The sequence below is a fragment of the Pseudorca crassidens genome, chromosome 10, assembly GCF_039906515.1.
Source record: "Pseudorca crassidens isolate mPseCra1 chromosome 10, mPseCra1.hap1, whole genome shotgun sequence".
Taxonomy (NCBI): Eukaryota; Metazoa; Chordata; class Mammalia; order Artiodactyla; family Delphinidae; genus Pseudorca; species Pseudorca crassidens.
The window spans coordinates 102,817,286-102,844,883 of NC_090305.1; the positions used below are offsets into that span (position 1 = coordinate 102,817,286).

A 27,598-nucleotide genomic window follows, 5' to 3' on the forward strand; every position below is an offset into this window, starting at 1 on the left:
GAGGACATTTTCTCCACCTGGTCTGTAGCAAGAGTGTGAGACCCTAGTGTGTACCAGAAACTACCTTTGGTTCCCTGTTGTCAAGGGTCGGGGGTGGGAAGTGGCCAGAGGTGTAGGCCGTTACCCAGACGGGCTCCCGATCATCAGGGGCCATTAGTGCCATGCAGAGGAATTAGATTTATATTCAGCAAGTGATGGTAGCACAAAGAATTGTACTTTCCGTAGCCAGTTGTAAGCTTTGGACCACAAACATTGTATACAATTTTGGATCTCAGTTTAGTAGAGCTGATTGTGCATATTAGACACTCTGTAAAGATATTTTGATGAGAGTGTCTCCTTTAATTGCCAATAGCAGTAACTAAATGGTGGCTTTTAATTCTCTGCCTTCTACCTTACTTAACAGCCTCTTGGTAGAGCTGGGTTTTTGTTTGTTTGTTTTTCTCTTTGACAGTTCGGATTAAATGCAAAGAGCTTGTCAAGAAAATTGCCATCTACAAAAATCGATTAGCTGTCCAGCTGCCCGAGAAAATCCTCATCCACGAGCTGTATTCAGATGACTCGTTGGACATGCGGTACCGGATGAAGGAGAAGATTGTTAGGAAGTTCGAATGTAACCTCCTGGTGGTGTGTGCCGACCACATCATCCTCTGCCAGGTGGGCAGCGGTGGCTGGGAGGGTGGGCCGCATCCACTTCATGCTTCCTCCAAGAGTGGGGTACCCAACTCACAGCTTTAAAATTGGTCACTAGGAAGCAAGTCCCTTTCCATCAAGCTCAGTGGCTATTCATTGCTTTCATTTTATTGGCATCTAGATGAGTCACACTCTACCAGAAAGTCATGAGCCATAAACTGGAAAATACTTTTTTGTATTGCAAAGCACTTTGTTAAACTGCGGTTGTATATATATTTTAATGGCTTAAAGCATACCCTGATATCCCACAAAAGGAAGATCAATATTTTTTGGTAAACATATACACCTAAAAATTTGTGATAACTTTCAGTTAAACAACAAAAAATATTATATCAACTCACAGTTGTAAAGGAAATTTTACTTCTGAGAACTTTTTTCACAGAAAAACATTTCTCAACTTAGAGCTTCCTAGAAATGTCTAGGTCAACGCCAGGCGGGTTTGGAAAGACTTTAAGAGAAGGCCAGCCCAGCATCTTTCTTGGAAGTAGAGGTGGATTTGGTTTCAAGAAACTAGGCCTGTTGGAAGTGATAAAGTGGAAGAAATCCTTTAGGAATCACTGGATGTAAAATACTATTAAAATCTCTCTAAAAATCTAGAACTTCAGGCAGTTTAGGGGTACCACAGGTTATAGGATAGATGTGGCAAAAAGCTGTGCTTTTGGTTGCTGCCTCTGGCTGTGGCCGCCTGGAGGTCTGCTCAAGAACTGAGGCTGAGCTGGGCTTCGTGGGGAAAACTTGTGTGCAGGGGTAGTGGTGCCAGGCAGGGGGTCTAGATGGGGTTCAGTAGGTACTGAGCGTGTAGGTGTTTTTCATCCCTTAGGTGCAGGCAGACCTCCTTGGGAGGGCTGGGCATGCTTATTCTGTTGAATATCACGCAGAGCTGCACTTGCTTTCTAGGAGAAGCGGCTGCAGTGCCTGTCCTTCAGCGGAGTGAAGGAGCGGGAGTGGCAGATGGAGTCTCTCATTCGCTACATCAAGGTGATCGGCGGCCCCCCAGGAAGGGAGGGTCTGTTAGTCGGCCTGAAGAACGGACAGGTGAGTGCTCCCTCACGTCTCCCATCAGGCTGCTTATCTGCAGGCAGACACTGGCGACCAAACTGGTTGTGACCCTGAGGTGGGTTCCCCGGGGCAGGAGCAGGGCTCCCCTGCCTCACCCCACCCCCCGCCCCAGGCACATTGGAGGGCATCCCAGAGTTCCATTTTATGAGGACAGCTTCAGGCCAAAGATGCTCCGACTCATAGCCTGCCGAGTTCTGACAGAGTCGGCCCTGCAGCCTCTGGGCTGCTGTAGAGTGGGTTAGTGGATTTAAGGTCACCCAGAAAGTGGGAGACTTGTTAGAGATTCAGTTTCAGTGCCTTGCTAGAGAGGAAGGCAGAGCTCGTTCCTTAGGTCAGGTCCCGGTTAGAGCAATGAATGGATCAAGGCATGTGTTCTAGCTTGTATCCCAGAGGGTACTAGTCCTCACGCTGTTACTCGATGTTTAAGACAAATGGACCCTTTGCTCAAATAGATGTGGAAAATCTAGGTTACAAAATGTTAAGCAGATACGTGTGTGTGTGTGTGTGTGTGTGTGTGTGTGTGTGTGTGTGTGTGTGTGTGTGTGTGTGTGGTGTGTGTGTGTGTGTGTGTGTGTGTGTGTGTGTTCTTTGCTCAGAAGAAGAAAGTTCTAAGTGGGTTACATGGAAATTTGAAAGGAAAAATATAACTGCTTTAGCCTGAGAGTCAAGCTGTCTAGCAGATGGCTTGTGGCTGAGCCTTGTCAGGCCTTTCCTGGGGACGGAAGTCATGGAAGTTGAGATTGGCAGGGGCCACAGTGTAGCAACACCACAGGGAAGGAAAGCCAGCTTCCTTCTCTCTGTCAGCTGTCACTTCCAGTGCGAGGCTGGAGAGCATGGGCTTTGTGGGCAGGTGGACCTGGGGTCATGTTCGTCTGTAGCTACTCACTAGCTGTGTGACCCTAGGCAAGTCACTTCACCTCTCTGGGGCTCAGGTTTTACAAATGAAGAGAATACCACATGTTTCACAGGGCTGTCAAAAATGGTCAATAACTGATAGCTATGTACATCATCAACTCCATCATCAAAATTCTCATCATCCCCACCACCAGCATCATCATCGTCATCTTGCTGTGGCTACACCAGATGTCTTGTTAGTGTTTACAGGCGCCTCTTCCCGTGGTAGTTTGTGACTCAGCTCTCGTTAGATGCTGTCTCCTAACCTGCAGTTTGGGTAATGTTGTTAATAGTCCCCAGTCAAGCAGACACTCAAGTGAGTTGGTTGTGTCTTGGGGACTGTCATTACCTTGGCGACCTCTGACGGACCACACTCCCGGTCTCCTATGGAGAAAGCCCCGTTCTCTTTCTTTTGATGGGTCCTTTTCTCCACACAGAGCCTCTGGTGAAGTTAGTGGGAGTTATTCTTGTACAGCACACGGTTCCAACGGCCTGGCGGTGCTCCAGGGTGTTGTTGCCTTGGGAACTCACAGTTTTCCTCTGAAATTTTGCCAGATCCTGAAGATCTTTGTGGACAGTCTCTTTGCCATCGTCCTGCTAAAGCAGGCCACAGCCGTGCGCTGCCTGGACATGAGCGCCTCCCGCAACAAGTTGGCCGTGGTGGATGAAAACGACACGTGCCTGGTGTATGACATCCACACCAAGGAGTTGCTATTTCAGGTGACCCCCAAGAGTGCCCAGGACGAGGTCCTTGCCTAGAGACCCTCCCCTGGCTTCCCAGTCCCTGCAGGAAGGGCTCACACTCTGGCTCCCAGGCGGGCCTCCGGGGAGAGCAGTGAGGTGTAGCGTGTGGGGACCACACGGCAGCACAGAGTCCAAGAGGCCGGGCCCAGCCTGCACCTCGCACGCGAGCGGCGGGAGCTGGGCGAGCCTCGTGGACTTTGGTTTCCTCACAGGTAAGGTGGGCAAGTTACACCTTTCTTATGAGGTTACTGTGAGCAGTAAATGAATAATAATCAGTCTAAGTGGGGCTCATAGGTGGGCTCTCAGTAGGTGGGTTAATGTGAAGATGATTCTTTTGAAGAAGTCTGCTGCTCACCGGCTGGAGGCCTGCCTGTGTCTGCGGGTGCCCTGAGACACGGTCAGGAAACAGGACCGGTTTTGTCATCTGAAAGAAGGGAAGGGATGGGGGCAGCCCTTCCTCTGCTGTTTCTCAAGGATACTGTAAGAGCCAACAGGAGGTGGAGTGTGCGGGGGACAGTAGTTGCTTACACACTGCTTGGTCCTGTGGCTGGAGGAGGGGTGTCCCTGGAGAAGAGCCGCCCACAGGCTCCGTGCCCAGCGTCCGCTGGCTTTCTGCTGGACTCGGTGCTGCTCTTTGCCTCTTTAGGGCTTTGTAAACGGTCAGGGCCATTTGCCTGAGGCGGGTCCGCCCAGAGCTAAAGCCTCCCCTGACTGGCTTCCTCAGCCACTGCAGGTGTCCCTGTGTCATGGCAGATTGAGGACCCTTTATCAGGGCTCCTCCTTGTCCTCGGCAGCAGAATCAGCACAGCAGGGGGGGCGGCCTCAGTCATTTGGAAGGGGACACCTGGCTACCACTAGCCCAAGGCGACTCCCCCATAGCAACTCGCCCCCATCACCGGGAGGCAGAGTGGTTTCGAGGAAAGAAAAGAGCACAGGCTGTGCCTTCAGACAGACCTGCCTCCAGTCCCGCCTTCATCACTTACTGTGTGATCTCAAGCAAGTTAGTGAACCTCTCTGAGCCTCAATTTCTCCTTACGTCTAACATGCAACTAGTACTTGCCCCCTCACAGAATTGCTGCTGAACTCAATAAGGTACCGTAGAACCTAGCTCAGTGCCTGGCACAGAATAGGGCCCTCGGTGTTACGTCTCTTCTCTCCAGACTGAACACCCACCCCCTGGAGGTAGGTTAGCAGGCCCCCAGTTGTGAATCTGCGCCTGAGCCTTGAAGGAGTGGAAGGGTGTGTGTCCTTCCCAGTCCCCACTTGAGGATTCTGCAGGCAGCCAGGGAAGGTGATTCTCCAGTCTTGCCAGGAGACACAAACATTCCCAGCTATCTTTTTTTCTCCTCTCAGGTGCCCCAGCCCCCTGCAAGCAAAAACAGCTATATTGTTTTTTTCTCATTATAAAAGTAATCCATGCTCATTATAAACGATTCAGGCATTGTAACAGATTCTAGGCAGAAAGGTATGAACATCTGCTGGTCCCTGGGGCCCCAGAGCTGAGCAGAATACTCTGGAGGGGAAGTGAGGGGGAGGGGTGCCTCCCAGGGAGACTGTAGTTTTTACATGTGTGAATTGTCAATGCAGAGAGAATATATTATTTTCTAATTTTAAAAATAACTCACTGTTCTTTTTCTTATTATAAAAAACAATAGATGTTCAAGGACTAAAAGAAAATTTCAGACAAACAGAAAATGTAGAAAATAAAAATTACCCACAATTCCACCCACCCTCAAACAATCCCTGTTAATTCTTTGGAATATACCCTTTTAAACCTTCTTCCATGACTAGCTTTGTATATTCATTCTTTAATAGAACTAGAACCCACCTTGCTGATTTTCTCACTTACTATGTAATTATTAATACTTGGGGATAATAATATTTTTTTCAAAAATAATGTTTGCTTATTAAAAAATTCCTACACACACAGTGCAAAGAGGAGCTTGCCTCTGTGTCCTGTCCATTTTGTCCGATCCCCTTCTCCCCCCGTTCCCTACACCCCACTCTTGGCAACTTAGTGTGATTCAGGCTTTAAAAGGAGTCCTTGTCTGAGTGTAGGAATGGTGTCCATGCCCGGGGCTGTCACCCTCACCATCCCTGTTCCTCAGGAGCCGAACGCCAACAGTGTGGCCTGGAACACCCAGTGTGAGGACATGCTCTGCTTCTCTGGAGGCGGCTACCTCAACATCAAGGCCAGCACTTTCCCCGTGCACCAGCAGAAGCTGCAGGGCTTCGTGGTCGGCTACAACGGCTCCAGGATCTTCTGCCTCCACGCCTTTTCTATGTCGGCCGTGGAGGTGCCACAGGTAACCCAGGAGCCTGTCAGCTCTTAGCCGGGGCAGGGCAGACGAGACCAGGAAAGCCAGGCTCCTCGTGGTGCCTGGGAAGGACTGGGGAGGAGAGAGGGGAGAGAGACTAGAGTGGCAGCCGTGACAGCATGGAAGGCACTCTGGACTTGAACCTGAACCCCATCTCCACCCTTTGCAACCTGCCTGTCTTTGGGCAAACAGCTCAACCTCACTGAGCCTCCATTTCTTTCTGATCCTCCTTTCCTGGGAGGGGCGGGGAGGGGTATGCAAGGTTGTCTGGCAGCAGACAGCATGTTTTACTGAGAGCCGTGCGTGGGACAGAGTGGAACAAGCTGGCAAAGCTGGGAGTCCAGCTGGGAGTCCAGCAGGGCGTCCGCATGGCGTGTGAGGGGGTGGTGTGTGCGTGTGAGAGAGAATATGGGTGGGACGGGGCGTGGGAGCCGAGGTCTGTTGAGCCAGAAAGGGAGCGTGGGACGGTCTGCACCCGTCCCTCAAACCAGGAGGAGGCCAGAACAGATGTGGGGGGTTGGGGGGAGCTGGAGTCCAGAGCCACGGAGTAGTGGGGAGGGCAGAAACAGACAGGAGGGCAGAGATTGACGACCCAAGTTGGGGCTGGCCTAACCCCGGCGGCCCCAGCTTCCTGTCTTCTCCCCAAGGGAATCGCGCCCTCTGTAGAGCTGTTTTAAAATAGAAACAAGTGCCAAGGAGAGGCTAGCCCTCAATTTCCCATCCTCGAGAGAGAATCACTCTGTACGTTGAGGCTTGTGGGATCTTAGTTCCCCGACCAGGGATTGAACCCAGGCCCCTGGCAGTGAAAGCAGTAAGTCCTGATCACTGGACTACCAGGAAATTCCCAAGAATCACTCTTTTTTTTTTTTTTTAAATAAATTTATTTTATTTATTTATTTTTGGCTATGTTGGGTCTTTGTTGCTGTGCATGGCCTTTCTCTAGTTGTGGCGAGCGGGGGCTACTCTTCATTACTCTTCGTTGCGGTGCGTGGGCTTCCCAGTGTGGTGGCTTCTCTTGTTGCGGAGCACGGGCTCTAGGCGCACAGACTTCTGTAGTTGTGGCTCACGGGCTCAGTAGTTGTAGCTTGCAGGCTCAGTAGTTGTGGCTCGTGGGCTCTAGAGCGCAGGCTCAGTAGTTGTGGCACACGGGCTTAGTTGCTCTGCGGCATGTGGGATCTTCCCAGACCAGGGCTCGAACCCATGTCCCCTGCATTGGCAGGCAGATTCTTAACCACTGTGCCACTAGGGAAGCCCAAGAATCACTGTTAAAGATTGTAGAATATATGCACCCAGACCGTTTCTATATGTACATATAATAGATGTGTGATACGCAATTATATGATTTTATATAAACATTTTTAAACAAAAGTGGAACCATACTGTAAATACTGTTTTGTGACTTTTGTCTGTAAGTATTGCTCCTATAGATGAAACCTCAGGTTTACTGTACTTACTTTACTGACTGTGGGTTATAATCTTCTAATTAACCTGACATTTACATACTGCAGACCCGTCACTTTGTATGAATTATTGGCCATCAACTAGCACTCTGGCTTTTTCACTCAGCAATCTACTGGAAACATGGCTCCACATTAGTAAATGTGCTTCTCTAGCATTTAAAAATACTGAGGTGATTGTAGATTCACATGTAATTGTAAGAAATCATACAGAGATCCTTTGTACAACTTGCTGAGGTGTTCCCGCTGGTAACAGTTGGCAACCACAGTACAGACTTATCACCTGTGTAGGTGAGTGGTACCTCCGCCATCAGCCCACAAGGTCCCTGGTGTTAGGTTGCCCTTCTGTTATAACCACACCCCCTTCCTGCTGCCCCCATTGTTTTTAATGATTGCTTTTTGTCCCGTCACATGATGTCCACAACTTACTCAACCAGCGCCTATTGTTCGATGGTCATGCTGTTTACAGCTTTTTCCCTATTGTAGATAGTGGGCATCTTTCTAGTTAAGTCTTTGCACCAATCCCAGTATAGCTCCTTGGTATAAATTCCTAGGAGTGAAATTGCTGGGTCAGAGGTCATGTCTATGTGAAAGATTTGTAGACGTGTCTCCAGATTGCCCTTCAGCTGGGCTCCATCCGTCTGCGCCCCCTCCAGACACCTCACCTTCACTCGCGCTCCCTGCCTTGGCTTCTTGTAAAGGCTGGGGCTGGGGTCCGCTTCTCCCTCTAAGCTGATGATACCCTTGTTACTTATTGCTTCGGGAATTAATAGTGCCTGACACAGAACAATTATTCAATAAATGGTAGTAGAATTAAGATCTGAGGAAAAGGAGAGAGAAAAAAAGAAAGCCAGAGAAAGAAGGGAGAGAGGTGGGTGGAAGCAGGGCAGGAGGAGGGGCAAGAACCACCCCTGCTGGACTGTTCCTCGCGGGGCTCCCCATCCCGAGCCCCGGCTCCACAGCCACCAGAAACACAGTCCTCCTCCACCGTGCCAGACAGGCCATGCTGAGTGACAGTTTTCCTCCAAGACTGCCATCGTGACCTCGAAGATAAATGCAGTTTGCTGCCGCTCCCTGGCTTTGGCCGCCAAGAGGAGCCAGCAGGGCAGCGTGGAGCTTCCTCTGAAGCCAAGCCCTTCAGATTCAGCAGCCAGAGCCCCCTTGGCTGCACGAAGGCCGTCCTGCTGATGCAGCAGGTCACTACTGCCAAGGGTTCGGAAAGGCAGCCTCGAGACAGAGGCTGTTTATCTGTCGCCTCTGCCTCCAGCCATCCTGTGGCTTTGGCCCAGAGAGGAGGGAGAAAGCAGACCCGCTCTGGGGATTTCTGGTTTCCTTTCGAAATTTACATCATCTTGTGCAAGAATTGGTTAGTCAGGGCTGCCAAGTAGGGCGGCGAACCCTGGTCGGGCTTCTCAGGGCGGTGGTGACTTCATGCTTGGAATGCAACAATGAGATCAAGTAGAGCTCAGAGGGCATTTGTTCCCTCAGTATATTTTTAAAACTCCCGTTCTCAGATGGTGCCTCCCAGGCAAGCCCGAGTGTTAACCATTTGTCCTGGGCTGGCTTCTCCTGTGCTTGTCTGAGTCCCCGAACCACCCTTACGGGGCTCAACCTTGGGGGCGGTCGAGGGGAAGGAGCAGTGGGTTTGAGTTCTGACTCTGCCGTCTCAACCAGCTGTGACCTTGAGCCGCTCCTTTTACTCTTTGGGCCTCACTTTTCCTTGCAGTGGAGCTAAACGCACCCATCCTTCAGGTTTTGTCTGGCCCAATTCCTCTTATTGTTATTATCAATCTTTAAATAGCAAACCCTGCAGAACAACTAAATTGGAACAGAGGTTGTTCACCAAAGGAGTTTAGAAAGGAAAGCTCGTTGTTCTTGGGGAGTTTGAGAAAGCTTCCATGAGGTGGTGACAGTTGATCTGAGCCCAGAAAGGTCTGGAAAGACAAAGGAGCAGCAGGTGTGTTTCTGTGCTGAGAAAGCACAGTGGGGAGGGAGCAGGCTCGCTTTCGCCTGGCACCTTCCCACTTTCAACGCACTGGTAGCCAGTGGGCTGGGCAGGGCATCATAACAGGAGCTAATGAGTTTACCCCAAACCCCACAGCTAGGATGTGGCTGAGCCAGGCCGGGGTTCTAGCTCAACTGCTCCCCGCTTCATGCCCTGCTGCCCCCTTGAAGGGAGGGGAGATGGGGGGGGCAGGGCAGAAAAGGTGAGCATTGAGAAGCAGTCTTGCTGTCAGAGGGGAGAATAGCTTAAAAAGAAACAAGTTTCCTTCAACTCTAAAGCTAAAAACTGGGGTCAGGAATTTCAAAGATACAGGCCCCAGACAGAGACAGCAGCTCTTCCAGCTCCACATTTGGGAACCATTAGCGCAGAGGCACTGGCGGATCAATTCCACTGCCCAGGAAGCCAGAAGGAGGGGTGCAGTCCCTTTAGCACGCTGACTGGCCTTTCGTTGTTGAGGACACCCGGACCCAGCTCACACCTGTTCTTGTGTGCGAAAGAACACACACACACACGCACACGCACACACACACGGCAGGAAGGAGCACGGAACCTGGACAGCGTGCCCCCAGTCCAGCCCCAGGGCTTCCATGTGCCACTTCTGTGTCCTTAGCAGGTCAGTTGCCCTCTCAGTCTCTGGGCAGTAATCAGGGGGCAGTAATACCTACTACACAGGGCTGTTGGGACCGATCCAAAAGCACTTAGTAAACCTAAAAAAAGAAGTTATTAAGAACTGTTCACAGGTGTCATGGTGAGGCAGCCCTGTCTGGATGGAGGGATGGTAGGAAGGTTCCCAGGGCCAGGGCACTAGAAGATGGCAGCCTTTCTTGGGAGAAGCAGGTTTTTCCGCCCTCTTCGTAAGAGGCCATCCCAGGCCCCTTCCTCAGTAACGTTGTTCATTCCTTCAGCAAACGTAGACTGAGGGCCTGCTGAGGGAGTTAAGTACGACCCCGCCGCCACCCTCAGGTTGTGCACAGCCTTATGGGGACAGACTTTTAATTAAAATACAGCCAGAATGACTTCCCTGGTAGCACACTGGTTAAGACTCCATGCTCCCAATGCAGGGGGCCTGGGTTCAATCCCTGGTCAGGGAACTAGATCCCACATGCATGCTGCAACTAAGAGTTCGCGTGCCACAACCAAGGAGCCCGCCTACCACAACTAAGGAGCTGGCGAGCTGCAACTAAGGAGTCCACAAGCCACAACTAAGGAGACTGCAACTAAGACCCAGCGCAACCAGATAAATGAACAAATATTAAAAAAATAAAATAAAAATAAAACCCCTTGAGGGGTCAGTGAAGACTTTACAGAAGAGGTGACATTTTAACAGGGCCTTTAAAGCCAACTAGGTACTTTGCAGAGGGCGAGGAGGGGCAAAGGCATTCCAGGCAAGGGTGACATCTTGTGATCCGGCCACCCTGGAGGTGGGGAAAGCCGGTAGTGGTGGAGGGGAGGCGGGTGGAAGTTAGTGCTGCTAAATACGGTGGTTCAATACGATGGCTGTGAAAGAGGTGGCCGAATGGAAGGGCATCAGGTGGGCCGGGGTGAGGCTGAGCAGGGTGCTGATGGGTCATTGTGGCCTTGCTCTGTGACATTCGTCATTAAGTTGGTGCACACACGTGGAATCGGGCTTTGTGTGCGTCTGACTCTTCCATTGCTCTGAAAGCAGTCTTCTTTCCTTTTGATGAAATCCTCCAGTCTGCTCCGATGTACCAGTACCTGGATAGGAAGATGTTCCGAGAAGCCTACCAGATTGCTTGCTTGGGCGTGACAGACACTGACTGGCGCGAGCTGGCCATGGAAGCTTTAGAAGGATTGGAGTTTGAAACAGCAAAGAAGGTAAGCGTCAGTCAGCGTGAGCTGGAATTTGGTCCTCGCAGGCTCCCTTGAGGAGGCAGATGCCTACTGTCATGGGCTCTGGAGTTAGACTGACCTGGGCTGGGATCCCAGCACAGCCACCTCCGTGAGCCTCAGCAGGTAACAGCTGAGGTTGCTCATCTGTAAAATTAGGGTGATGACAGGCCTCATCCTCATGGAGTTATAAGGATCTAATGGATAATGCCTGTAAAGCCTAACACAGAAGAAGGGGCATCTGATAGACTGTAGCTGTCAGCCTTATGAGTGACCGTCCATGCACAGCTCACAGCAAAACCTGCACATCGTCAGTGCTCAGTCACCGGTAGCTTTTATCATTGGTATAAGCACTTACTGGTATTAGGGCCACTTATTACACAATGCTGTTTTTCTTGGCACTCCGCTAAGTACATTGGAAGAAATGGTCAAGTTCTCTGATTCTGACGGCAGTGTCACTCCACACATACCTTCATGGCATGCATGATTCATGGCCTTGATTCGTGGTGTTGTTTCCTGGCCTAGTCTATTAAAACTACAGAAATGGTTGAAAACATTTGCCCCCTTTCCCCACATTAGAAAAAGCCCAGCTCCGTCTCTGAGATGGGTTTTCGTCTGGAGCCTGAGGTGGGGAAACAAGTGGCTTCCAAACCCCCCTACCCTACTCCTCCCTCCCCTCTTTTTCTTCCCCGCAGTCAATTAGCCAGGCCCTCATTTAGCCCATACTCCTGGCTGGTGGGCAAGTGGTTGCAGAAATGTGTGGTGCCTGCCCTGTGCTAGGGTGGGACTTCTAGGCCTGAAAAGAGAGTGGATGGGGACCAGGCCGGGACTCAGCAGCCTGGTTGAGGCCCAGCGGTGCCTGCACGGGCTGGATGACCCCAGCCAGACGCTTCTCTTGGAGCTTCAGCCCTCCCACTCCCACAGCGGGACGGTGAAAACGGGACTGACAGGCTTGCGTGACAGTGTCATTAGGCGTAACCCCCACGTTGTAAGAGGGATTCTAAAACTGGCAGTGGTTGTACAAGTGCCAACCATTATTACAACAAGTAAAATCACTGTGATACGATAATTATCTGTATCATAGTTTTAGATCTAGTTAGCATAAGAAAAGTGGTAATAGAGGAGGGCTATTAGGAATTCTTAAGAATTCAGAGGAGGAGGAAGCAAGTCCATGGAGGGAGCTTCCCTCTCCTGCCCCACCCAGAAATGCCAGGAGGGATGAAGAATGACAAAGGATTCCTAGAATGTGTTTTGCTTGGTTTTAGCCTGGAACGAAATTAGAAGTCTTCCGGAGAGATTGTCAGTTCCTTACACCCCGCAACTAAGCGTCAGCCTCATCCTAGCATCAGCCAACACCGCCAAGCACGGTGCCATAGACCATTAGGCGCTCAGCAAACGTTTGAAACGTTTGACGCAAACTAAACTGGAACCCCTCCTCCCCACCCTGTATCCTCCAAACGCTCCCTGAGAATAGAGGTTATTGTGTGAAGCCCACAAGACTTTAACCATAGACTAGAACTTGATCATTTTATCCAAATTCCCATTCCCCAGCCTTTCTTTTTCTGCTTTGCCCAAGTCTCAGGCACACGGGGATGGAGGGTGGTTCCCTGCGATAGGCCAGTGTCTCCACTAGATGGCGGAGGAGAGCTGCTTCACACCTGGGAAGGCAGCCCCAAGCAGAACTGCAGATGCGGCCCTGTTCCCACACTTCCCTCTGCTTGAGGTTATCCACGGGCCTTGTGACTCAGACCGCTCCGACCAGGGCACCCCTCACTCTGCAGAATGTGTCAGGGCTGAAGAAACTCACGTTTCTCACGGTGACAAGTCCTCAAATCCTAGCAGAGCAGAACTAGGAAGGCCGTGGAGAGGACCTCGCTAGCTTGCCCCTTTCCATAAGGAAGTTGTTGGCAGCCTGGAGGCAAGGGTTAGGTTCAGGGCCCCCCAGCTGGAAGGTCTCAGAGCCAGGACTGAGACCTAGAATGCTCCTTCTTTCCTCTCTGCCACCTTGCCAGACACCCCAGGCTTCCCCCTCATGTTGCTTTCAGGAAGCCCAGATCTAGACGATAGCTTGTAAGCCCTCCTGTGTGGAAAATGGGTGCTTTGAGCCCTCATCCCTTTGCTTATGTGATGCCTGCCTGACCCTTTCAAGGGACCCCTCTTCAGGTCCCATCTGTCAGGTTCCTACCCTGTGATGCTTTGCTTAGTCCAGCCTCCAGCCTCCTGCCCCTGCCCGTTTCCAGACAGTGAATCTGTGTTCTCCAGGGCATCTAGTTCGGAATTGTATAGCTCTTGGCTCAGGGAGAGTTCATGATCTGTTTAATCTGCCTGCCTCCCCTTTTAAAATATGGGCCCCTGAATCACAGAGGGGGACAAGGGCCAAGTCATGTTCGTCTCTGGGTCCCCAGCCCCTGATAGGATGCCTGGCCCTGCAGGATGAAGAGATAAAGTCACATTTTGGTCATCTGTGAGGCAGCCAGAGGCCGGATGACCTGCTAATCTCCTGGCTTTTTAGGTGGAGGATGTCGTGCAGCTGAGCAGAGAGAGCAGTTGGCCAGGGTTGTTGTTCTGCATTTTAAATTCGAAGGCTCCTGGACCTGCTGCCTCCTCCAGGCATGTGTCAGCCCATTTCATATGGGACGCTGTAGAGAAGCCCGCCTGGGAGGAGTTAAATGGGAGGAGATGCTGGCAGCAAAGCCACATGAAGATCCGCCTGACAGGGTGGGTTATGTTCCTCTAAAACCCTTGCAGAATCTGAAAGCAGCACAAGGGGCTTAGCTAACATCAGTTTGCTTGCAGAAGGCTGCCTAGAAGTTTCTAGTAGCCCATGGGTTAAAATCTCTGGCTTTACTGCGAGTCCAACGCAAGAGCTCCACTTTTAGGATTTACATAAGAGTTTGCCTTCCAGAGACTTGGAGTGATTCATTCCCTACCTCCCCCTTCCTTCCCGAAGCCATCTTTGTTCCTTCTCAGCTTTCCCCTCTTCTCCTCCCCCTGTGCCGGCACCACAGGCCCTGTGTTTGTGCCCTGCCGGGAAGCAAGGCTGTCTCCTGTGCTCCATCCTGGTCACTGAGGTGGACGCGCGGCCTCTCCTCCGTCAGCACGTCCCCCCACTCCCACTCCTGTGCTGCTGCCTCAGAGGCTCAGACCAGCCTGGTCTTCCCTTTCGCATAGAGATTCCTCCAAGCCAGCCGCATCACTGATTGCAGTATCCGAGTTTTGTTTACCTCGTCCCAAAGTGAGTGATGCAACCAGGGCTTCTTTGCTGTTCTTCATATGGACTAATCCCAGGGATAAAGCCACGCTTCTCTGGGTGGCAGGACCCTCCCAGTACACACGGTGATTAATCAGTGCTTGTTTCTTTCCCTCCTTACTGGTTCACTTTCTAAAGCTTGACTCCCACCCCCAGCCAATCACGCACTTTTGAAGCCCAGAAGGCAGCTGATTTTGTTCTTTCATTTCTTCCCCTGTAGGCCTTCACCAGAGTACAAGACCTCCGGTATTTAGAGCTCATCAACAGCATTGAGGTAAAAGATGAAGCGTTCTTGATTCTCAGGGAAGCGCAGATGCGCTGTCTGTGGTTTGCAGGCGGCTCTTCCAGCAGGCGAGGGTCTTGAGGACACGTGGACAGAGCCCACTGGTGTCTGGGCGTCCGGGCCACAGCCTTGCTCTGGGGGGCAGAGTGCCACGTGGGGGGAGCCAGCACGTGGGAGCCGGGAGTACAGTCTGTCACTTGTTAGCTGGGTGAGGCAGGTGGGTCCCTAATCTCGCAGAGATTCGGTCTCTTGTCTGTGAAATGGGATGAGACCTACCTCACAGGGTTGCTGGGAGGATTAAACAGTTCTCAGTAACCGGATTTCATCCTCGCAGTGGCTGTTAGCTTGCTACCCCCCTCTAGGGCTCCAACAACGTGCCAGTGTAGGAGGCATTTCCCAGATGCACATGGTCTGCACCCACCTGCAGGGATGGGCCCTGGGGAGGGAGGCGTGTGACCCAGCTGGCGCCTGCGGAGCTCTGAGCCCTCCCCGCAGCCCACCAGTCCCGGTCTGGACCTCGTCAGCCACACTCAGAGGCGGATGGGGGCCTAAAGAGGCTGGTTCTAGCTGCACCATTTGCTGGGTGATGGGAGAAAATATTTTTCATTCCTGTGCATCTTCAGGCTGTCTGTCCGTAAAAAGGTTTACATATTTCTTCTTCTGAACAGATTCATTGTGAGGCTCCGGGAATGTGAGATACATTTGAATTCACATATGGAAGCAGTGAGGAGATCAGCAAATGTCTCCTCCCTTCGATTCAGTTCAGCATAATAAACACCTGTTGTGGGCCAAGCCGTGTGGCTGAGCCCAGTGGGCAGAGAGCTGAGTGGAAGAGGCCTGCGGGAGCTCACAGCCTGCTTGGCCTAGTGATAGTTGCCGTTTGTTGAGTGCCTGCTCCATGCCACACGCGTGATTGACGTGCACATGATTTGAAATCCTCACAGCCACTTGATGAGGCAGCTGCTGTTCTTACCTCTATTTGATAAATAAGGAAACTAAGGCCCAGAAAGGCTGGGTCACGTCCCCAGGGCAAAAAGATGGGTTGGAATTTAAGCCAGTTTTGTTTTCCAAGCTCCCGCTGTCTTTCCTCTGGGCCGTGTTGCCCTCTCGGAAGTTGCTCCTGGCGCTTGCCCTGCACACCCTCTCCCTCCCCCAGCACAGTCACAAGGAGCATCTCTGTCTTCTGTTCATTCCTCACCTGCACGGTGAAGGGTTTCTTCAGAGCCACCTACCCATGATGCCCAGTACCACTTACTACTAGGGGCCACATTTGTAGATCAGCTGGTCTGGATCTAGGGGTCTTAACATGAGGCCATGGAACATAATTTTTCTCTGTGTAAAAGTAACCGACCTCTGTGAGGACCAACTCTGGCCACTTATCACATCTTACTGAGATCCCGTGTACTGTCTCTTCCGGTGTGCTGTGAGCTGGGCAAAGTAAACTTGTAAGAATTGCCTCTTGAAAAAGAGCAAAGTGCCTCTGAGTGCGGATCCATTTTGTTTGCTCTGAGGCCTTAGTTGCTTGCTTCTAGGCATTCAGCATTGTTCCAGAGAACTGGGGTTCTTTACTGCGCTTCTTTTGGATGGGCGAGATGCAACTGTGCTGATAGCAGGAGGAACGGCATCTGTCCATGTGGCTCTTACACACTGAGTGTGTGGAATCCTTTGTACTGATCATGGTGGGGTTCTGGGGCCCGGAACAGTTTTGGCCTAAATTCCACGCCTAGTGAAACCTATTTCTTTGTGTCACTGCAAGATTTTAATTCATTTCCTACTATTAGGAGTTAGTTTATTTGGCAGATTAGCCTAAACTATGTGTAGTTTGGGGGTTTTTTTGGGGGGGGTTAAAAATTATTTCTGTCGGGGGAAGCATATTGCCTGCAGCTGTTATAACTTTCACCGGCTTGCCTAGGAGTTGTTGTTTTTTTTTAAAATTAATTAATTAATTTTAAATTTTGGCTGCATTGGGTCTTCGTTGCTGCGTGCAGGCTTTCTCTAGTTGCAGCGAGTGGGGGCTCCTCTTGTTGCGGAGCACAGGCTCTAGGTGCGCGTGGGCTTTAGTTGTGGTATGTGGGCTCAGTAGCTGTGGCTCGTGGGCTGCAGAGCACAGGCTCCATAGCTGTGGCGCCCGGGCTTAGCTGCTCCGCAGCATGTGGGATCCTCCCGGACCAGGGGTTGAACCCTCCGTGTCCCCTGCATTGGCAGGCGGACTCCCAACCACTGTGCCACCAGGGAAGTCCTTGCCTAGGAGTTTGATTCAATGTTTCATCTTCCTCCACTGTGATACACTTGCTGGAAAACAAGCAAAAGGAGACTGCTGGGGATGAGAGATTGGGTGCTATTGAGTGTTTACAAATACTTGAGCTGTAGACTATTGACTGTTCCCTAACACAGGAGGGAGGGGAGAGTGCCAGTTACTTCTCATTCTCAGCACTGCTGTGTGTGTGTGTGTGTGTGTGTGTGTGTGTTTGCCTGCGCGCACAGGTGTATTGTTGGGGGCCGTCACGAGTTTCCGAAGGGTGTATTATGTGGAACAGAGAGCATCTGGAGTCAGACAGAGAGTCCAAACGCCAGTTCTGTGTGATCGCGACCTGCCCCTCTCCCGAGTCCCGGCTTCCCGCAGTGTGACACTTGGGTGAGGAGTAGCCGGCGCCTAGTGGGTTCTCAACACACGGCATTGCTTGCCTTCTCTTTAGAGACAGGGACGTAGTAAGATTCTCTATCCTGTTTTGTTGGTCTTTTTCTTGGGAAGAAACCCTAAACTTTGTCCTTGTCCACCATTATCATGAGTAACAACTCGGCCAAACCAGGCCTGGGGATTTCGGAGCTCTTAGAGCTTGGGGGCCCCCTACGAGTGGGCGGTACACACCATCCTCACTATGCAGTTGTTTCCTTGGAAGAATATATAAGGAAGCAGCCGTGAGGAATTTCCATTAAACAAACAAAAGTTTGCATCTCTTTTGATCTTCACTCATCTGGAAAAAAAAAATCTGCTTTTGTTGTCAAGCATTCCCACCAGAAACCTAGGTGAGAGACACAACAGCCCAGGAGCCAAGCGTAGGTTCCAGTAGGAAGGCCCAGGGGCTTAACCTGAAATAGCAACATCTAACTTTTGTAAACGCTGCTTCCTGCCATGGCTGCAGAGGCCGTTTCCTGTGCTTCTAATTTTTCCAGGAGAGGAAGAAGCGGGGAGAGACCAACAATGACCTGTTTCTGGCAGATGTGTTTTCCTACCAGGGGAAGTTCCACGAGGCCGCCAGACTGTACAAGAGGAGCGGGCACGAGAACCTCGCGCTCGACATGTACACAGACCTCCGCATGTTCGAGTACGCCAAGGTAACCCAGCCACGGCCTGCCCACTGCCGTCCCGACCCTGCAGCTTCCAGGCTGTCTACCCCAGAGGTGGTGCGGACAGACGGTAGCTGTGGCCTCAGAACAGCTGTGGGCACATTGATAAACGAGGAACCATCGGAGGCCACTGGTTAAAGCTGACCTACAACTGACCTTTCAGGCTGATGTCAAAAGGGACAGAGTGTAACGGTTCAGAGCTTTGTCAGTGACAGAACTGGATGGACGGTGAGTCCTAACCAGCATAGTCCCTTTGTTAAGGGTTCGGGGTTCTGTTTCCCACAAAGTCTCTCAAACCTTTGTCAGAAGCCACTGAGAACCTGTGTCCTCAGGCATGAGCTGGTTCTGCTGTTGTCGTCACACAGACCAGCGTGGTTCACTCCAGCCAAGGTTTCCTAAGTGCCTGCTCTGCTTGGTGCTGGGCTTCGCACTGGGCCTCAAAGGCGCTGTGACAGAGGCCTTGCCGCCACTGTGAGCACACTGTGCCCCCATCGCTCGCCTGGGGTTGGGGGAGATACCCTCTTGCATTTGGAGGGCCCCTGTTAAGGTTAGTCCCCAACAGGTCTGGGCCTTTAAAGGTACATGAGGGCAGTCTTCCTGGAGCAGCTCCTGGTGGCTTGTGTGAGACTGAGTCCCACTGAGGACCCCAGACCACCAGGACACATGCAGGTTCGCCTAGCGCGGGTGAAAAGAGGGTGGGTGCCTGGAACAGCCAGGATCTTCCTTCCACGGAGGTGCCTTTGTTAACCTGTCTCCGGGTAACCTCAGAGAGGCTTCAGAATGTTCAGTGAGTCATCAGCCACAACCAGTTAGAGGCTGTTAATGGTAATTAGCTAACGAGTTCAAGATGGAAAATTCTCCCCATTTTTTCCCCTGCTTTTCTGTTCCTGGAGATGGCTGCGTGCTCTTTTATCTTCTACCATCCATGGGTCCCTGTGATGCGGCCCGGGAGTTGCTGGTCATCAGTACCTGGCCAAGCACCTGGGCTCCAGTCTGTCTCTTCCTTGGTGGCTCCTTCACCCCAACTCTCAGATCTGGGTGCTTCAGGTAGCCCCCTTTTTGCCCTCTTCAACTTTTGTATCCTCCCCCAGACCCCACCACACACATCACACACACACACACACACACACACACACACACAATTTAACAGTGCGTTCACACTGAGAACACATAAATCAGGGTGTCTCTTTCTAGGGGTGACAACATTTAAACCAAGGATAAAACCTTGAACTAAAGGATCGAATCCCTGAGGGTAGAATTCAGGCTTTAGGAACAGCTAGGCTTAGTTGTTCTTCCGGACCAACAGCGCTTCCCGGGTCCTCTGCAAAGTCCTGGTGGGCAGCTGTGGCGTAGGAGACAGCACCTTGCCGTGGTGCCCAGAGAGCGGGCGTGAGTCTCAGCCTCCCTGTGGGTGACCTGGGGGAGGCTCCGCACTTTGCCAGCTTCCATTTCCTTCTTGGAGGGTCGCCTTGTCCAGCTGAGCTCAGTTCTGAGAATTGCAGAAATGAACCCACGAGGAAGCCCTTTACAAAGGCCGAGCTGTAGAAAGGCTGGGAGAGTGAGTGGAGCCAGGCGTGACCACAGCATGGCCGTCCTTCAGACCGGCCCCCGCCAGCCCCACCCCGCCCTGCACTGAAGCCCCTCCTCACACTTCCAGTGGGCTTTGTGTGCCTACGCTCGTCCACCCAGAAAGGCAGCCCGTTTACGCAGTCCGTCTGGTCTGCCTCTCCATGAAGGTAAATACGCTGGGGGTTGTTTCCGGTTTCAGGTTTTGATCACAATTCCAAGTAGGATCCAAGTAGGTTGCTTCCATTTCATTCCCCCCCCGACCCCCGACAGTCTGAATTTGAGAAAATGTGTACGTACACATTATGTCGGGGGGTGGGGGAAGATACAGTGCTTATTAACATGGCATGTTTTTGTTTACTTGAAAATTGCTTCCCAGGATTCAATCTGGTTTTCAGAAAATTTTTAAATTACATTCCCACGTACAAATAAATTGTATGCTTTCCGGGGAAGTGACATGTTTATATGGAGATAAAGGGAATTATAATGCTCTTAACTCTTATGTAGTATATCCTTATCAAAATCACCAAGCATGAGAACACTGTTTAGTCTCATTCATCACTCAGCACAGCCTCTTTCTGTCCACTCCGGGACAGAGTCTTTGCCATGGCCCCAGATAACGTGTAAATTAGCTTCATGGGACCAGAGAACCTTTGGAAACCCAGTTTGCTGAGCCTTGAAGCACCATTTAGACTTAACTTCTATTAGGTCCGAGCTCCAGGAGCTGGAGCGTGGGGCTGGAGGAGGCTCTTTCAAGCCCGGGAGCTGTGTCCCTGCCTGGTCTCCACACTGACGACCCAAATTTATGGCTTGCTCTTAGCCTCTGACCCTTCTCACTACAGAGTGAGACACCCGGAATCCACTGAGCACTCCCTTTGAAGGACATTCCTGTTCTCTCACGATGCCTGTTTTCCCCAGCTGCTAACCTCATTTAGCCAACCAGGTTAAAGAAGAGTTTCCGGCTTTGTGTTGGCATAAAGAGTACACGTTGTAGCTGCCAAGAGTAAAGGCTGGGTCTGTAACAGCCCAAACCAGGCATCTGCAGGTAGTCAGCGGCTGCCTTCCAGCCCCTTCACCTGTGTGCACTGCAGAGAGCCCCAAGCCAGCGAGGCGGGCCTGTCTTTTATTGGATCCTCAGCATCAGAGTCATGATGCTTCTTCCTCTCCTGAAAAGAATCGCTTGTCTTAGGCCAGTCTAATATGTTATTTTAGGGGCTACCCAATTACCCTGAAAGCAAATGGAAGAAAAGAGAGAACGCTAATTGTTCAAGTGGGTTTTTAGCATACATTGACTGTACTTTTCTGACAAGTGAGTGCTAATCAGGGGAAAGGAGTGCTTTCTTTTTTTTTTTTTTAACATCTTTATTGGAGTATAATTGCTTTACAATGGTGTGCTAGTTTCTGCTTTATAACAAAGTGAATCAGTTATACATATACATATGTTTCCATATTTCTTCCCTCTTAGGTCTCCTTGCCTCCCACCCTCCCTATCCCACCCCTCTAGGTGGTCACAAAGCACTGAGCTGATCTCCCTGTGCTATGTGGCTGCTTCCCACTAGATATCTATTTTACATTTGGTAGTGTATATATGTCCATGCCACTCTCTCACTTTGTCCCAGCTCACCCTTCTCCCTCCCCATATCCTCAAGTCCATTCTCTAGTAGGTCTGTGTCTTTATTTCCATCTTACCCCTAGGTTCTTCATGACATTTTTTTTTTCTTAGATTCCATATATATGTGTTAGCATACGGTATTTGTCTTTCTCTTTCTGACTTACTTCACTCTGTATGACAGACTCTAGGTCCATCCACCTCACTACAAATAACTCAATTTCGTTTCTTTTTATGGCTGAGTAATATTCCATTGTATATATGTGCCACATCTTCTTTATCCATTCATCCGATGATGGACACTTAGGTTGCTTCCATCTCCTGGCTATTGTAAATAGAGCTGCAGTGAACATTTTGGTACATGACTCTTTTTGAATTATGGTTTTCTCAGGGTATATGCCCAGTAGTGGGATTGCTGGGTCATATGGTAGTTCTATTTGTAGTTTTTTAAGGAAGCTCCATACTGTTCTCCATAGTGGCTGTACCAATTCACATTCCCACCAGCAGTGCAAGAGGGTTCCCTTTTCTCCACACCCTCTCCAGCATTTATTGTTTCTAGATTTTTTGATGATGGCCATTCTGACCGGTGTGAGATGATATCTCATTGTAGTTTTGATTTGCATTTCTCTAATGATTAATGATGTTGAGCATTCTTTCATGTGTTTGTTGGCCATCTGTATATCTTCTTTGGAGAAATGTCTATTTAGGTCTTCTGCCCATTTTTGGATTGGGTTGTTTGTTTTCTTGTTGTTGAGCTGCATGAGCTGCTTGTAAATTTTGGAGATTAATCCTTTGTCAGTTGCTTCATTTGCAAATATTTTCTCCCATTCTGAGGGTTGTCTTTTGGTCTTGTTTATGGTTTCCTTTGCTGTGCAAAAGCTTTGAAGTTTCATTAGGTCCCATTTGTTTATTTTTGTTTTTATTTCCATTTCTCTAGAAGGTGGGTCAAAAAGAATCTTGCAATGATTTATGTCATGGAGTGTTCTGCCTATGTTTTCCTCTAAGAGTTTGATAGTTTCTGGCCTTACATTTAGGTCTTTAATCCATATTGAGCTTATTTTTGTGTATGGTGTTAGGGAGTGTTCTAATCTCATACTTTTACATGTACCTGTCCAGTTGTCCCAGCACCACTTATTGAAGAGGCTCTCCTTTCTCTGCTCTACATTGTGAAAATGACTCTACTACCCAAAGCAATCTACAGATTCAATGCAATCCCTATCAAACTACCACTGGCATTTTTCACAGAACTAGAACAAAAAAGTTCACAATTTGTATGGAAACACAAAAGACCCCGAATAGCCAAAGCAATCTTGAGAACGAAAAATGGAGCCGGAGGAATCAGGCTCCCTGACTTCAGACTATACTACAAAGCTACAGTAATCAAGACAGTATGGTACTGGCACAGAAACAGAAATATAGATCAGTGGAACAGGATAGAAAGCCCAGAGATAAACCCACGCACATATGGTCACGTTATCTTTGATAAAAGAGGCAGGAATGTACAATGGAGAAAGGAGTGCTTTCTTATGCTTTGTGAACTTGACACAGCGCAGCCTCTGCAGGGTACATTATTCCTGAGACAAACTGCTTCTTAGGAGGAGTGCAGAGCTGGGCTCCAAGCACTCTCAATTTCCCTTTTTGAAAAGCCCCACCTTTCAAATTGTCAGCACCAAAAGCTGCCTCAACTATGGCAACCCTCAACACATGTTTTGGGTAACTGTATCCTGAAAAGAGGTGATATTCTGAGACTGTTTCTTGCGAATTATAAGGCCAACCTGGGGAAGCTGGGCACGGCCCCTCAGAGGCCCCTGTTGCGGTGGAAGGAACACAGGCCTCTCCTCCTTCATGGATTCTCTCCCAACCCCTTCCCCCTGCCTCAGATCCCCCACGGCCTCCTGCTGTCCCCACCCCTGCAGACCTGATCTCAGGACAGGGTCTGATACTATCCTGTTCAGAAGTAATTAACCATAACCAAAACCACTCGTGCTCCTTGTCGGCCCCAGGCAAACAGCTGGGGCAAAGCCGAGGGGACAACGCCCTGAGTTCAGGCAGCAGAACGTGAACAGAGTCAGAAAACGGATGCCAGTGATACTTGCAGTGTGGTGATGGCTGAGGGGCCGTCGTAGAACTCTGTAAACCATCTTGCCTCCTTTAAGTTCAGGGGACCACATACTCAGCCTCACTCTGAGGCGTGTGGTATCATCCTTACACTCTGAATAAAGATTTTAGGTCTGACTGTTTGAAATTTTGTAAAGTCACTATAAAGGAATAGTTACACATACATCAAACTCTATATGAGAGAGAAACAAAGTACTCTGATCATAAACCTCCCACACTGCGGGGTTGTGTGCAGTACTCCAGAGAGTCGGGAAAGTGTTGTTTAGCTGAAGAACAAACGTCCATTAGTGGGAAGGGCAAGAAGCATTGAGGGCCATAGTCCTTGACACTGACCTCGTACCCCCAGGAGCACCTGTGGGGCGGCCTGCGAGCCCTCCTCCCCAGCACTTGGGCCTGCCCTGCAGTCCGCCCCGAGGGTACGGGCTCATGCCTGCATCCTGACCGCCTGCTGCAGCCAAATGGGGCCCTTCCTTGCTGCAGCCTTCAGCAGCCTGACGTAATGCTGGCAGCAGGAAGTTCTAATCCGGAATGTTTTTGTTTGTTGTGCTTCCTCAGGATTTCCTTGGATCTGGAGACCCCAAAGAAACAAAGATGCTAATCACCAAACAGGCCGACTGGGCTCGAAATATCAACGAGCCCAAAGCCGCCGTGGAGATGTACATCTCGGCGGGCGAACACGGCAAGGCCATAGAGATCAGCGGCGACCACGGCTGGGTTGACACGTAGGATTTCAGTCCCTGCCCCAAGAGGCATTTGGCAGCATGTCATGTCATGTCAGCTCTTGGTTTTGACTGACAAGGAAAAAACTAGTGTTTCTCTAAGTATCTGATCCGAAGGTGATGGTGACTTGGTTTTTGGGAGACACAGAGACTGAACGAGGCAGTCGCTGCCTTTGGGAAGCTCAGCAAGGCCCTGGGGAAAGGGTGGTGGGGACTGAGGGGGGAGCCACCCAGGCCCCGGGGCTGCCATTCCCTGAGCCCTCCCTACGAGCCGAGCCGGCCTTCGGTTCTCCCCCACACCCTCCGCGTTGGTGTTTCCATGCCCACCTTCAAAGGAGGAAACCAAGGTTCAGGGACCAAGTGATCGTATAAGGCCAGGTAGCTGGGAATTTGTGGAGCAGAGCTACAGACTGATCTCAGTGCCCATAACCGGTATGATGGTAGGCCCTGAAAAGAACAAGAAAAGTCCTAAGCATGTCAGGGAAGGAGACATGAATTCTCACGGGAGGAGCCCTGGATGTCTTCTCCTGAGAGGTAGTCTTTGCACGAAGGTCATTTGACGAATTTCAGGAGGTAGAGTTGGTAGGAAGGGAAGATCGTGCAGGTGGAAGAACTGCCCAAGCAGGACAAGTTGGCGTTGGTCACATGAAGGGTCCAGGTGAGGGTGGAGGATGCAGGCTGTGGCAGGGGCATCGGGGCTGGCCTCACCGGGAGGGCCTCCGGGGCCAGCCAAACTGAGGCGTTTAGATTTGTCAGTAGGTGGTGAGGACCCCTGGTCGGGGCTGTGCTCTCAGAAGCCCACTCAGGCAGCAGGTGGGGGGATGGAGGGAAAACTAGAGGAGGACCAGGTAAGTGGCCAGTGTGGCAGCTGAGAGAACGAGAGAGACGTGGAGGAGGTGAACTGACAGGACCCAAGGCAGGGTGCGTCGGGGCAGGGCCGGCAGAGCTGATTCTGAGCTCTGGGCCTGGTGGTCAGTGATTTCACTCAAGGCAGAGAACAGAAGCAACGGGGACTTGGGGTGGAGCTGCCAGACAGAGCATGGATTTGGTCTTAGGACTCTTAGAGCATCAGACCTTCAGGCAGAGGGCTTTCTCCTCCCACCGTCAGGGAGAGTGGGCTTTGTGCTCACACATGTACACACGTATAGGCTGCTACAGCTGGCACAGGAGAAGAGGTGAGGGAGTGGCTCCTGAGTTTGGCTCAGTCTAAGCCCTGAAAGCTGTTGGCTGTTCTAGAAACAGGTAGCAGTGGCCCGGGACCTGGGAGGGGGAGGGGCTGGTTGATGGCTAAGTCATGTGGTTGGTGTGGTCCCTCACAAAGGGACCTGGGTGGGTGACCTACTACCCCATCTTTCTCTTGTCCAAGGATAACGTTTCTTGAAGATAGAGGTGCAGATTTTGCCCCCCAGTTATTCTGTTCATGAAAGGTGTGGTACAGGAGAGAGCCAGGCAGCTTTAGGTCCCCCACTCAATCCTCTGGTTTTGCCTGTCACTTTCATTTGCAGCTTATATGAATCAGGTTACCCTGGGGATACTTAACTAGTGCAGAAAGGAGACATTAAGCATGTTCTGTCCTTCTTCCAGGCCTGGCTGTAAAAGGTGCTTCTCCTCCAGGGACATTAGGGTTAATGGGCGGGGCGGGGGCGGAGGTGCTAAGGGGTTGCCTGTGCCACCTTTCCCTAAACACGTGTCCTTTCTTTGCTGAGAAGTGTTATTTTTAGATGCCATTATTATTCTAAGTACAGATTGACAGGCCTCCCTGAGCTCGCCTGTCTCTGAGACAGGGCTTTGCTACAGCTGCTTCTCACAAAGAGCGAGCTGGGTAGAACCCCTTTCCCTTGGGAGAGCTGGTTTTACTCAAAACCCCGGCCTGACCAGAGGGAACAAGCACTTTCCACGCAGCCTCATGAGCCCACGAGCAGTGGCAGGGCTGGCTACCACTGGGGAAAAGTGGTGAACCAGTGGTCCCCATGGCCCCTCAGCCTGGTCAGCACTTTGGCCAGGAGGAGAGGCACAGTCAAGATTCCCTGCAGGCCTTCCTTCCAGAGCTCAGAGCAGAACCGCACATGCCTCTTCCTTGAGAGGTCCTGTCCCAGAAGACATCTCCCACCTCTGCTTCTACTTTCCTGTGAGAATTCCTCAAATGGTGCTGGAAAGGGCACTCTGCCACTTCCTGGCTGCAGAGTCTTGGGCAGGTTGCTTCACCTTTCACCCTAGCCTCTAGTCTCCTCATGTGTTAAATGGGAATAGCAGTACCACCCCCTTAGGGCGGTGAAGGTTCAGTGAGATCACACATGCGAAAGCTCATGGTGCTGAGCTTGACGCCCGTAGGTGATGAGTAAACGTTGATTTCTCTCCCCAAAGCTTGCTGGATAGGTTCGTAACTCCTGTGAAAGGCGCAAGAGGTGGGGGAGCTGGTGTCCTTTACCAAGCAGCGTTTCTGGATTAAGTATTCACTCAATTAATAACCTCCCATCAAGCACCAGGGGCCATGGCGCCATACGGAGGCCTGGGGACGTCAGCACGAATCAACACCGAGCCTGCCCTGGGAAGACGCAGACCCTCGCTTCCTTCCACCGGGCTCCCTTCCTGGGAGTCCATCTCCTCCCTTTGCTCTCGCCGCTCCAGGCTCATCGACATTGCCCGTAAGCTGGACAAGGCCGAGCGGGAGCCCCTGCTGATGTGCGCCCACTACTTCAAGAAGCTGGATAACCCTGGCTATGCTGCCGAGACCTACCTGAAGATTGGTGACCTGAAGTCCTTGGTTCACCTGCACGTGGACACCCAGCGCTGGGATGAGGTGAGTATAGGGGGCCCTCCCTGAGCCCTGGGACATGGGGATTTGGGGGGTTTGGGTGGAGAGCAGCTGTCCTCCTTGTGGGTGTGAACATTGGCCTGGCAGTCACGAGACTCACCTGTGAATTCTCTGAGCCAGAGTATCCTGGAGGGCCTCTCCGTACTCGCTTTCTGTTTGTTCGCTTATTCGTTCATTCATTCGGAAAATTTTTATGGCCTGCTGGCTGTGTGCCAGCCCAGTGATGGACCCCAAGGATGTGGGAGTTAACCTGACAGCCCCCACTGCCTGCTGTTGGTCTGAGCTGCCTCTGACCAGCACCACGGGCTGAAGCATCGCAGACAGGGAGGCACACCTGTGTGACATTTAAAACCTGCTGGCTGGCATTTTGGCAGAAGATGCCACCCGTACTTTCCCTGAAATGGCCGGAGCCATTTCAGGGGCCAGCTCCTCCTCCTCTTCCTGGCCCCCTCCCCCCGACTCCTCTGTCGTGAGGGTCGGTCAGAGAATTAGCCAGGCCAGCGGGAGAGATGGCTGTGGTGGGGCTGGTGGAGCAGCTGGTGTGCTGCCCCTCTGTGGCTTAAGTCCCGCCCTCCAGCTGACTGGCTCCCTGTGCCCTGGATTAAAATTCATCCTCGAGGGGATGAGAGCTGTGCACACCGTCCTCACCCTCCCCACCCACCCACTGTGGTCTGGTCTGCAGAGCCGCTGCAAGGCCTTTGCTGGTAAGAGCTGTCTGACTCTTGTCTCCCCGCTAATTGGCTCCATTTGGTGAGGTGACAGGGTCACTGATGAGAAAAGGTGGAGCCAGGGACAGAGGCAATAATGGCTTCTCAAGATACATTTATCAGATTTCTCAAGCAGCATAAATTAGAGCATCTTGGCTGTGCATGAGG

The 27,598-nt window shown here is 51.1% G+C and overlaps 2 protein-coding genes and 1 long non-coding RNA gene across 18 annotated transcripts in view; 1 reads left to right on the plus strand and 2 right to left on the minus strand.

The window, feature by feature from the left end:
- RPL32 (ribosomal protein L32) overlaps positions 1-27,598 on the minus strand; it is a 122,531-nt gene that overhangs the window by 67,481 nt on the left and 27,452 nt on the right. The gene's annotated exons all lie outside the window — the stretch shown is intronic.
- The window catches only part of IFT122 (intraflagellar transport 122), a 78,045-nt gene that overhangs the window by 29,298 nt on the left and 21,149 nt on the right, over positions 1-27,598 (plus strand). For all 16 annotated transcript variants that reach the window (XR_010947177.1, XM_067755543.1, XM_067755546.1 and 13 more), the window contains 9 exons: positions 452-654; positions 1,588-1,725; positions 3,199-3,363; positions 5,496-5,693; positions 10,863-11,003; positions 14,486-14,539; positions 17,723-17,884; positions 23,745-23,911; positions 26,537-26,708. Coding sequence is in view for 15 of the 16 variants with exons in the window: in XM_067755543.1 (XP_067611644.1) it covers positions 452-654; positions 1,588-1,725; positions 3,199-3,363; positions 5,496-5,693; positions 10,863-11,003; positions 14,486-14,539; positions 17,723-17,884; positions 23,745-23,911; positions 26,537-26,708 (1,400 nt within the window). In the remaining variant the exon portion in view is untranslated. The remainder of the gene's footprint in view (positions 1-451; positions 655-1,587; positions 1,726-3,198; positions 3,364-5,495; positions 5,694-10,862; positions 11,004-14,485; positions 14,540-17,722; positions 17,885-23,744; positions 23,912-26,536; positions 26,709-27,598) is intronic.
- On the minus strand, positions 6,585-8,066 carry LOC137232776 (uncharacterized). The gene is made up of 2 exons (XR_010947178.1): positions 7,828-8,066; positions 6,585-6,947 (listed from the first exon to the last, which is right to left on the minus strand). It is a non-coding gene; the product is annotated as an uncharacterized lncRNA (long non-coding RNA).